Source organism: Marmota marmota, unplaced genomic scaffold, assembly GCF_001458135.2.
Source record: "Marmota marmota marmota unplaced genomic scaffold, marMar, whole genome shotgun sequence".
Taxonomy (NCBI): Eukaryota; Metazoa; Chordata; class Mammalia; order Rodentia; family Sciuridae; genus Marmota; species Marmota marmota.
In genome coordinates, this window is record NW_025999932.1 from 11,128,472 (window position 1) to 11,141,130 (window position 12,659).

A 12,659-nucleotide genomic window follows, 5' to 3' on the forward strand; every position below is an offset into this window, starting at 1 on the left:
GTTCGGGATTTGTTTATTCTAAACCTTTGCTTCTGTCCAAAAAAGATGTGAGCATATCTTCCTTCTCACAAGGACACCTGTAGGACTAAATAAGAAGCCATATCAAGTGTATGTGCTTTCAAACAGGCTTGAGCTGCTTCCAAGCCCAAGTTCTACAGAGCAAATGTGAGATACATATATAAAAATTTTTAATGACCATATATAGGTTCAGAGAGAGGCCCTTATTAAGGAGGAAAAAAAAAAGAACTTTTTTTTTAAACAATGTAGAACTGTGAATTTAACAGTGAATACAAAAACAGTCTTCCACTAAATTGTGACCCTCCTTTTGTTGGGGGTGGCAAGTAAGACAATACAATAGAGTAGAAAGTGTTGTCTTTAAAAATATTCAGCATTTGGGGTGCTTCCTTTACTAAGATGAGCCTGCTAATGTCAAGGGAAATGGACAGAAGAACCTCCAAAAGGCACCCACAGCCCAGGGATATAACAACTTACCCTTTCAGGAAAGCCATCTAATAACAAGCATCCAAGGGCATCAAATGTCATGCTCTAACCCAGGAAATCCACACATAGAAAGTTACCTCCGCGTCTCACATATGGGTGCCCACAGAGATTTGGGAATAGGGATATTCATCTCTGCATTTCCCAAAAGAGAAAACTTGGAAATGGAATAAATGAACTGTGGTTATACACAGAAAGAGAGTTCTAGAGTCATGTGGCAATAGGACCCATCGCCCAGGCTCCCAGGCTAGGTTAATGCCCCACAGTGGAAACAAAATGAAATCAAAGCAGCTAAATTAAAAGTTATCCTAAACCTGGTTTATAGTGGAGGGGAAAAAGAAAGAGGAAGAAAGGAAAGAATGAATCTCATGACCTCATTACCTCTTAAAGGTCCACCCTCCACATTGCTGCTTGGGATTAAATTTCCAACACATGAGCTTTGGTGGGAGACACATTCAAACCACAGCAATAAACTATAAAACAGTCAAGTAACAACATGAAATAAATTAAACCTGTTTGAATTACAATGGATTTAAATTCATACCCAAGTGACCTATATGAAAACACAAATACCATTTCCTCAATATTTTCTTTATTGCCTAATAAAATTCTAAACCTGTTGAAATCGTGAGCAATGTGTAGAATAAATGAGCAATGTGTAACAACAGAACACAGCCACAGTTGTATTCAGGGGCAGGAAAGTATTATTGTTTTTACAATTAACAACTCTTCACATCTTAAAAAAAAAAAAAAATGCCTAATACCTACCCTCAGCTCCTCCCCAAGGCTGCCAGCTTTTTTCTTAAGAAAGTTGCATTCCTAAAACTTTAGCCAGGGCACCTGCGGGCTTCCCACAGGGAGTGATGCATAAAATGGCAGCTCCTACAGAGCAGCCACCATTTAGTTAAGGAAACTGTGACCAAAGGTTGTTTTCAGAAGTGACATCAATCAGACCTGGGCCAGTCCAGAACCATCACTGGAGAAAACAACCACTGGGGAAACAGCAGCGATGCTGCAGGTCAGCTTCCCAGGGACACTAGCTCCTTAACATCCGTCTTGTCTTCGCCAGACTAAGCCACAAGCAAGACTGCGTGTGCACCTTCTAAACTTCAAACATAACTCTGAGAGCACTCCATTCACAGACACCGCTATTAGCAACTCATCACGGAGGATTTCTAGAAGGATGAAGTGCTAGGCCATTCTTAACAAATGCAAAACAGGGGCACTCAGGGGAGCACTTGTGAGGACAGTCTTCTCAGTGGCCACACTTTCAGGGGAGAATACAGTAGAAAGGAGCTTGTGTAAGAAAATCTTCCCCAACTTTCCTCTGGATCCACAAGGCAAGGAATAGAGGGAGGAGGCACTGGCAGCAGGCCTGTAATCCCAGCAGCACAGGCGGCTGAGATGGGAGGATCAAAGCCAGCTTCAGCAATGGCGAGGCACTAAGCAACTCAGCGAGTTGGCTATCGCTAAAATACAAACTAGGGCTGTGGGGATGTGGATCAGTGCTGGAGTGCCCCTGACTTCAATTCCCAGTACCCCCCCCACCCCCAAAAAAAATCTCATCACTAAGTCCCAGCTTCCTCCCGCCATCTGGACTGCCTGGTGTGCTCCCTGCCTGCACACACACATGCTCCAGGCCCTACAACAACTCCACAAGGGCATGGTACCACTGGAAAACAAACCCTACACAGCTGCAAGAGCCTTAGGAAGAGGTAACGCCACCAGGCAGGTATGGCACAACCCTGCACTAGCAAACAGCTCCTGCAGGAACCCCACCATCTCCACGAGGCACCCTCCACACATCTGCATCTCTCAGTTCAGGCCCACATGCAGTTCTTGCTCTTCAGTCTCTATGTTTTTTTGTTTTTTTATGGTGCTGGGACAGAACCCAGGGCCTCATATGTTCTAGACCACTATCATACCACTGAGTTACATCCCCAGTCCTTTTTAATTTTATTTTGAGACAAGGTCTCGTCACATCACCCAAGCTAGCCTCAAACTGTAATCCTCTTACCGTGGCCTCTACAGTAGCTGGAATTATAAGCATGTGCCACCACGCCTGGCTAGCCTGACTGTGGCCCACTAGTTGTTCTGGGAAATCTCATTTGCCACCAACTCCTCTGTCCACCCCAGGGCACGTCCTGGCTCCAGGCTCCCTGGTATTGCCTGTTCCTCCAGTCTCCTTCTTCTTTCTCTCAGCCTATCTTCAACACTGGCCCTTGTTTCTCCATTAAGACATTCTGAATGTTCCCTCTCCATTCTAGAACTGAGGCTGCTCCAGGAGACTTGCACTCCTTCTTGAACCACTGGTCTGTACCTAAGGTCATCTGTCTTTTCATCCTTTCTCCAATCGTCTGTCAACTACTCTCCTTCTGGGCCCTGAATTCTGCCTTGTACTCCAACCCCACCCTCCTCCTGTTCATAATAACCCTCCTTCCTTCTTCAGCCTTTCCTTCCCTATCTCTAAGGTAAACAATGATCTTGGTTTTCTGAAACTAAAGGCTTGCCTAGAATGTGGGATTTCCATGTTAAAACTGGGAAAGTCCCAAGCAATTTGAAAGGATTGGTTTCCTATTTCTTGGACTACTTCAACTTACTTTTTGCCTCAAAACATTTTTGCTTACTGCTTTTCAGCTTTTTAATCATGCATTTGGCAAATATGGTCAGAATCAACCTTTGCAGAACTCTTGAAATTATTCAAAGGCTTGCACAACCTCAAGAGCATTTATTCAAGAAAAACGGATGAATCTCAGAACAGCAATTTTTGTGGGGTTTGAACTTATCCTATCCCTCTCTCCAGTTTTGTAGTAGCTTTGAAATCCAACAGCCCACAATCACAGTGAAAACCAGTAGCCTGGCAGCCAGTGAAGGGGAAAAAACAGGATTAGAGTTCTTTCAAAGCCCCATGCCCAGAGAATGTCACTATGTGACCTGTCTGGTGGTTCACTGGAAGACCCCACTTGCAAGGCTTTGTCTGACCTGAGACAGGGCTCACACAGTGGAAACAGCACTGTCTCTGAGGTCATCTGTCAAAATGATCAGAAGCGACTGTTTAACATCATAGCTACCTGAGCTAGAGGATAACAACTAGCAAACAATGGCCTAACCAAAAAGCTTAAAAAGAAAAGTTGGAGAATGAGATGTCCAAAGGGAGATTTGAAAAGCTCTGACATATTCCCAGGAATCTAGAAGGCCTGCACATGTGTATCTGGGTGCATGCCTAGGCTGTATACATGCTCAGGAAAACTTCGGAAGACCTTAAGCTTCCGTGTCTAACCAACCTTCAGTCTCTGTGCAAGCAGAAAGTGAAGGCAAAGGCACAGTCATGAACTGTGGGTTCACAACTGGCTTTCAACGCAAATTTATAAGACCCACAAAGAAACACCAAAGTATGGCCCGTCCTCAGAAGAAAAAAGCAGTTGATACAAATGGTCCCTGGGAAAGTGCAGGTACTAAATTTACTATTTAAATCAGAAATTTACAAATGTATTCCAAAAAGCAAAGAAAAACTACAAAGAATTAAAGGAGCCAGATGTGGTGGTACACACCCATGATCTGAGACTGGAGAGTTGAGGCAGGACGTTCAAAAGTTTGAGGTCAGCTTGAGCAACTTAGTAAGACCCTGCCTTGACACTAAAAATAGAAAAATAAAATCTGAAAAATAAAGAACTAAATAAAAGTATGCCAAAAGATGTCTCAGTAAATAGAAACTATCAATAAAGATAAAATTATAGAAAAGTCCTCAGTAGAAATTCTGATTTGGAAAGCACAATAACTAAAATGAAAATGATCCAAGCTAGCAGGGAAGAACCAACAAACTTGAAGGTTGCAGTTGAGATCATACAGCCGAGGAAGAGAAAGAAAAATGAACAAAGACGCTCAAAGACCTGAGAGACACCATCACCCTTCAATCCATTTGTACCAACTTATTCATAATGTGAGTCTCAGAAGGAAAGAAGAGAGATAAGGGAGCAAAAAGACCTTTTGAATAAATCATAGTCAATAAATTCCCAGAATTGATAAATAAATATCCAAGAAACTCAATAAACTCTAAGTAGGATAAACTAAAAAAGATCCACACTTGCCATAATAAAACTGTTCAAAGACAAACTCTCGAAAACAGAAAGAGAAATGACTCATTACTTACATGAACCCTAATAAGATCAACAGCTGATATCTCATCAGAAATAATGGTGGCAAGAAGACAGTAAGAGAATATATTCAAAGCCTTTCAAAGAAAAATACTGTGGACCATGAATCCTATATCCAGCAAAACTACTTTCAAAAATGAAGGCAAGCAGGTAAGGACACAGCTCAGTGGTAGAGGGCCTGCTGAGTGAGTATGCATGAAGTGCTGGGTTTGATTCCCAGCACTGCAAAAAGAAATTATTTTAATTTTTTAAAAAAGAAGACAAAGTAAAGACATTTCTAGGTAAACAAAAGAAACTTGCTAGCAGACCCACCTTACAAGAAATACTAAAGCCAGGTGTGGTGGCACACTCCTGTGATCCCCAGCAAATTGGGAGGCTGAGGCATGAGGTTCAAGGCTAGCCCCAGGAACTTCATGAGACCCTGACTCAAAATAAAAAATGAAAAGGACTGGGATAAAGTTTAGCAGTGGAGTGCCCCTGGGTTAAATTCCACAATACAAAAAAATAAAAAGAAATTATTAAACTGAAAATAAGTGACCCCACACAGTATTCAACCCCCCATGCAGTGGCAAAGGTAATCATGTGATTATAAATGCATGTCTCTTAATTAATTTAAAAAGTAATTGTATAGCCTATAATCCAAGTGGTGTGGGAGGCAGAAGCAGGAGGACCACAGTGAGCCTCAGTAATTTAGTAAGGCCCTAAGCAACTTAGTGAGACCCTGTCTCAAAATTTAAAACAAAAAGGACTGGGGATGTGGCTCAGTGGTTAAGTGCATAGGTTCAGTCCCAGTGCCGCATGCGCGCTCACACCCGCGCGCACACACACACACAGCAATTGTAAAAAGAAATATTAAACAATTGTGTTGAAAGGCCTACATACAGAAATGTATGTTTCCTAACAGAACAAAGAAGATAGGTAGGCAGGAGCAAAGATGTACTGGGCTAAAGAAATGGCACCAGACAGGCACTCAAATCTACATGGACAAACCAGGAGAACCAAGAATGGTAAATAAAAAGGTGAATATAACCAATACAATAAGAGATAGATAGATAGATAGATAGATAGAGAGAGAGAGAAGTATGTATTTGCATCTCTCTAAGCTTTAAAAAATGTAAAAGTATATAAAGTAATAATTTCAGTAATATGTTTCTGCGTTTGTAACACAGATATAAAATGTATAAAAATAATGCCACAAAAAGAAGCAATAGGAAAAGAGCTATGTGGAAGTAACATCTGTGTATCTCCAGGGATTAATTTAGTATAAATCAAAAGGAGATTTGATAAGATATATACGATAATATACATTCAATGGATTATCATCCAAACATAAAAGGGAATGAAGTTCTGATCCACGCGTGAGCCTCAAAAATGTTTTGCTGCATTAATGAAATAAGCCAAAACCAAAAGGATGAATACACTTGCATAAAATATCTAGAGAGTCGGCAAATTCACAGAAAAAGCACGAAGTTAGAGGTTCGGGGCAGGGGGATTGAGAGTTATTGTGTAATGCAGAGTTTCTATCTGGGGTGATGAAAATTGTACATAGTGAGGATGGTTGCACAACACTCTGAAACATAATAATGCCACCAAACTACATTTAAAATGGCCAAAAGGAAAACTTTACATACACATATCCACAATTTAAAGAAGTATATATTATGGATGAACCCTCCAGAGCAACTACTGAAAACTAACCTTGAAATGCATAGTGTAGGGGCTGGGGTTGTGGCTCAGCGGTAGAGCGCTCACCTAGCATGCGCGAGGCCCTGGGTTCAAACCTCAACACCATATAAAAAAAAATAAATAAACGTGTACAACTAAAAATAAAAAAAATATTTAAAAAAAAAAAGAAATGCATACTGTAACAAATTATTAAAGAACTTTAAAGTATCACATTAGAAAATATTCACTTAATGCTAAAGAAAGCAGCAAAGGAGGAATAGAGGAACACAACAACAATCAAGCCTACAGAAACCAACACTAAATAAAGACATGTGGTGCATCTGTTATCCCAGCTACTTGGGAGTCTGAGGAAGGAGGCTCGAAACCTCAAAGCCAGCCTCAGCAACTTAGAGAGATCCTGTCTTAAAATTAATTAAGAGGGATTGGGGGTGCAGTTCAGTGGTAGAGCGCTTGTCTACCCTGTGTGAGTTCCTGAGTTTAATTCCCAATACCACAAGAAAAAGAAAAGGACAGAAAGAGAAAAAGAAGAAATGAAGCATAGGAGAAAGTCTATGTGGCCTTGGGTTTGGCCACAAAAGAAAAAAACTGATAAGCTGTACTTCACCAAAATTGAAAACTCTGTTCTAGGACACTAGAAAGAAAATGCAAAACTAAGCCATACACTGGAGAAGATATTTGCAAAACACAAGTCTGAACTTAGGGCCAATATACACCACCAACACTTTAAAATGAACAACAAGAAAACAACCAACCTGCTGGGCGCAAGGAGGATCATAAGTTCAAAGCCAGCCTCAGCAGCTTCGAGAGGCCCCTAACAACTGGGCAAGATCCTGTCTCTAAATAAAATACTAAAAGGGCTGGACATGTGGCTCAGTGGTTGAACACTCCTAGTCTCAATCCCCAGCACCAAAAAAAAGAAAGAAAGAAAAAGAAAACAGCCAACGTGACAGATAGAGGAAGAACCAGTGTTTTTCCTCTTCGCAGACCCTCAACACAGCACAGAACACTTTTGACCAGATGTGCAGGGGGGGTCTCCCCCTTCTCCAGGCAATTCTTTTCTCCTGCAGACACCACCTGGGTCTCCTGTAACTCAATTCAGTTCTGACACTTTCCACCTGGAGTTTTAGGTTAAGGGCTCAGTCCCACAAGGCTGCCCCCACTACAGCCACAAATAAAAAGCCCCAGGTTGTTCTACCTGCACTTCTGACCTACTGGCCCTATGTCAGGGCTTCTTAAGAACCCCTCCTTGATTTCAATTAATTTGCTAGGACAGGACACAGAATTCAGGCAAACACATTTACTAGTTTATTATAAAGGATATCACAAAGGTTACAGAGGAAAAGCACGTATAGGGCAAGACGTGGGGACATGCATAGAGCTGCCTGCCCTCTCATGTACACCCCCCTCCAGGAACCTCCAAGTGTTCAGTAATCAGAAAGCTCTCCATACCCTGTCCTTTTGATTTTTTATGGAGCCATGACCAATTACATCATTGGCCACTGGTGACCAACTCAAACTTCAGTCCCCACTCCCTCCCCAGAGGATGGGAGAGTGGGGTTTAAAATTCCAACCCTCAAATCCTGCTTTGGTCTTTCTAGTGACAGCTGATAGCATCCCATCCCCCAAACACCAGTCATTTCATTAGCATACAAAAGACACTCTTATCACTCTGGAGATTCCAAGGGTTTTAGGAGCTGTGTGCCAGAAAACAGGGACAGAAACCAGATATATATTTCTTATTATATCACAGTATCACACAATCCAATTAAGAAATGGGCAGAAGATCTGAACAGATTTCATCAAAGAATACATACAGATGGCCGATAAGGATAGCAAAAGAGGCTCAATATCATTTGAGGGAATTTCAAGTTAAAACACGATACCACTAAATACCTATTGGAATAGCTAACTTTTTCTTTTTTTTTAACTGACAATACCAAATTCTAGTGAAGATGCAGAGCAACAGGAACTCTCACTCATTGATGGTAGAAATGTAAAATGACTCCTACTTTGGAAGACAGCTTGGTAATTGTTGTTTTTTCCCCCAGTACTGGTGATCCTCCCCACCCCCACCATACTGGGGATTGAACTCAGGACTTAAGGTATGCTAGGCAAGCTGGGATGTACCCCCAGCTCCAGTTTGGTAGTTTTTATACAACTAAACATAATCTTACCAAACAATTCAACAATCATACTCCTAGATATTTACTCAATTGATTTGAAAACTTAGGTCGGAACTGGATACATCAGCGCATGCCTGTAATCCCAATTACTTGGGAGGCTGTGGCAAGATCTCAAGTTCAATTCTAGACAACATAGCAAGAGCCCATCTCAAAAAGAAAGAAAACTTATGTTTATACAAAAACCTACACACAAATATATATAGCAGGTTTGTTTATAAGCAAGAAAAACTAGAAGCAGCCAATACATCCTTCAATAAGTGAATGAATAAACTAAGGTACATCTATACAGTGAAATATTTTTCAACAATAAAAGGAAATGAGTTATCAATCAGTGAAAAGACCTGAAGGAACTTTACATGTGTTTTGGTTTTTTGCTTTTGTTTTTTTTTTTTTTTTTTTTTTTTTTTTTTTNNNNGCATGCGGCACTGGGACTGAACCTATGCACTTAACCACTGAGCCACATCCCCAGTCCTTTTTGTTTTAAATTTTGAGACAGGGGCTGGGGATGTGGCTCAAGCGGTAGCGTGCTCGCCTGGCATGCGTGCGGCCCGGGTTCGATCCTCAGCACCACATACAAACAAAGATGTTGTGTCCGCCGAAAACTGAAAAATAAATATTAAAAATTCTCAAAAAAAAAAAAAAAAAATTTGAGACAGGTCCTGAGTAACTGCTAAGTTACTCAGGGCCTCACTAAATTGCTGAAGTTGGCTTTGAACTTGTCCATGCCCAGCTTTACATGCTTGTTAAGTTAAAGAATCCCGTCTAAAAGTTCCATACTGTATGATTCCAATTATATGACATTCTGGAAAAGGCAAAATATAGAGATGGTAATGTGATGAACGCTTGCCAGGAACTTGGAAGGAGGGGATGGATAAATAGGTAAAGCACATGGGATCTTTAGGGAAATAAAGCTATTCTGTATGATATTGTAATAAAGTCATGGTAGATACACGACATCATGTATTTGTCAAACCCCACAGAACTTTACAGCACGAAAGTGAATGTTAATATTTACAATTAAAAAATCATCTGGGAGGGCTGGGGATATAGCTCAGTTGGTAGAGTGCCTGACTCTCATGCACACAGTCCTGGGTTCAATCCCCACCACAAAAAATTAAATAAATAAATAAAAATCATCTGGGAGGTAGAAGAATACTGGGAAAGCATGCAGCCTATGACAAGAGCATCTACTTGTATTATAGATTCATGAAACAATTTTATGAAGGGAACAGACAGAAAAGGGCACTGTCCTAAGTACCTCTGGAAATGAGTGGCGCCTATAAGAATAAAGGGAAAGAAACTGTATGTAAACACTGTACTCCGGTGGATTATCTTCTTTCCTATGGCATTTGGGTTAACCATTTCTGATATTGCTACATATGTATACTGGAATTGAACAATTAAGTAAATGAATGGTGGATGGTGGGAGCCAGGCTTCTTCCTGTTTGAGGGGGGAATTTACCAAGGAACACAGGAAAGTGGCTAGAGTGGTCCATGTAATGATGGATTAGAGTCAGAGACATCAGTAAGAACTCATGTGTAGCTTAATATGACTGTAGATGGTTCTACATAGAAATATTTATAGATATGCATGTCAAGGGAGCTAGTACTCACACAACTATATCTTGGCTCTGTTGGGTAAGGGTTATGCTTCCTCCTTGAGGGTGGGGTATTTTTATATATATTCAGTATGGCCAGAGACAACAGCATGATTGACAAGATAGTCTGGGACTTGCCAGATGTGGTGGCACACACCTGTAATCACAGTGACTGGGGAGTATGAGGCATGAGGATCCTAAGTTCAAGGCCAGCCTGAGCAACCTAGTGAGACTCTGTCTCAAAATAAAAAATAATAATGGCTGGGGATAAAGCTCAGTAGTAAAGCACCCCTGGGTTCAATCCCCAGTGCCAAGAAAGAAAAAAGAAATCAAGCCATTGGTAAGCAGTCAACAGCTCTTTACATACCCCATTCTAGTGTGTTCTAAAGCTGACAGGACCCAGGATTATTTAACCCCTGACTTAGGCTCTTTGGTGGCCTTGGTGGGGAGTATGTAGTTGTGCTGTGAAGCTACAGTGCTAAGGAAGACCAAGAGTGTTGGGCATTAAGCCCCAAGTATGTTAGAAGTCATGAACTTTGTGTGATCACTGGAACCTTCACAGGTTGGAAAATTAACTCTCCATGAAGGCCTGGGTACACCCCCCCAGCTGCTCCCTGGAAAGGTGGGATGCATAAGACCATGTGGGTCCTGCAGTGGGCCATGGGGGAGCAAGCAGAGTAAAACATTCTGAACCAGGAGACATAAATTTGGCTTCTCTGCCTATGAACCTAACAACTTATTTCTTTATATGGTGGTCGGGGAAAAGAAAGAGATGTACGTTCATCCTATTAACAAATAGGCAAGTGCTAGATAAGGGGTTTCAAAGTTTGGCCAGAGGACAACTTGAGGTCCTTGAGACTCTTTGACAGGGCCTGCTGGTCCTCTTTTCAACTAGTTACTTCATCTGCCAGAGTCCAGAATTTCTTTCAAATATTTCCTCCAAAACAGCCTAACATAAGATTCCTGTTATCCTTTATTAAGCCAAAGAAAATTTCGAAAATGTAAAATGATTACACTCTTCTCACTTTTTAATTTAAAAGGGGGGGGAGGGACACGTTTGGGGATGTAGCTCAGTGGAGAGCACTTGCCTAGCAAGCACAAGGCCCTGGGTTCAATCCCTAGCACTGAAAGAAAAACAAAAAATCATTTGTGTTAAAATTTAAAGGGTTTTGTTATTTTAAAAACAAATTATTGTAAACATTTGTGGCAATTCTAATATCGTTAGCAATAAGATTCAGGCAAAAGCTCTTTGGGACGCTCCAAATTTGGGGGCGTGCAAAGGGTCCTGAGACCCAAGGTCAGGGAACCGGGGAACCAAGCAAACGAGGCCTCTCACTCTGCGCTGCCTCGGACTCCTCCAGGCCCCTCATAAGACGCGCGCGTTCCGAGTGCCACTGCGGGGGGAGACGGGTTTGGTTTTCCCGGGCTGAATTCCAGTCACTCGACCCAACGTGGTACCCGCTTTCCGGGTCCACGCAAGGCCCGCCCGGGGAGGCACCCGCAGCGGGCCACCTCTGCGGGGTTCCCGCGAGGGCTCCGAGGCGCTGCCCGGGCCAGTGGGGTTGTGGCGGTGACCGCCCGTCCGCGACCCCCGGCCGGCTGCGGGGACTGGGGACCTGCACTCACAGCCTCGGCAGCGCCGCCGCCGCCGCCGCCGCCGCCTCCGTCACGCGCGCCGCCCTCCGCAACAGACGTAGCGCCATCTTCCCGACGTGCGCGCCCCCTCGCCCACCTGGCTCCGCCCCCTCCTCTTAGCCACGCCCCTCAACCGCTTCCCACTGCGCTTTAACTTGGCTCCGCCCTCTAGCCACGCCCCTCTGTGCACGTGCCCCACCCTGCGAGTCCCTACTGGCCCTAGCCAAGGGCAAGGTCACCCTCCGGAACTAGTCTGGGCTGTGCTGGCCCTCAGGACTTTCTTCCCCGCGTCCCTGGGAAACTGAGCATAGGTCTCACACGGGTGTCTCCACCTGAGCGGTTTCTCCCAGGACCGAATCCAAATCACCCTCGCTTCTGGGTTTAATTGACTGTTGAGAGAATTTGCATTTTTCCATCCACAACAGGTTAAATTTTCTAGAGATTTCTTTATTTTGCCAAAATACCATCTAACACAGTTTGTGAACCCGACATGTGCATGCCTTGGTTAGCAATTTAAGAGTGGTCAAAGAAAATGCGGGAAGACTCCACTCTGGAACATATAGTACATGCCAATAATAGGGTCAGAGCAGCTATTGGCTGCTCTCTGGGCAGAGACATGCAGGCTGAGACTGGGGGCAAACACAACCCGTCACTCTCTGGCCTGCCGGCCATCCAGCGGTGGCGAGAATGCTTTAAGGTGTTCAAACAGGCCTTTTTCTCCTCCTTACTGAGATCAGCAGTGCCCCCACCTATTGTATGGCCCATTCTCCTCCCTACCTACTATCTTTTCTTTACCTTCTAAATCTGCATTTTTCTTTTTCAGCTGTTGCTACTTTCATCATTTCATCATGCTAAATTCATCATCTGAATTTACACTGAAAACATTTCTCAGAATTGTGCAAACC

At 42.9% G+C, this 12,659-nt stretch overlaps 1 protein-coding gene across 9 annotated transcripts in view; it reads right to left on the minus strand.

Annotated features, from left to right (window-relative positions):
* The window catches only part of Clybl (citramalyl-CoA lyase), a 235,633-nt gene extending 223,766 nt beyond the window's left edge, over positions 1-11,867 (minus strand). For 8 of the 9 annotated variants that reach the window (XM_048800676.1, XM_048800675.1, XM_048800681.1 and 5 more), the window contains exon 1: positions 11,746-11,867. In XM_048800676.1, coding sequence (XP_048656633.1) covers positions 11,746-11,822 — 77 coding nt within the window. In that variant the 5' untranslated portion in view covers positions 11,823-11,867. Of the gene's footprint in view, positions 1-11,455 lie in introns of all 9 variants that reach the window. The other variant, XM_048800679.1, reaches the window with a different exon arrangement.
* Positions 11,868-12,659: the final 792 nt, after the last annotated feature.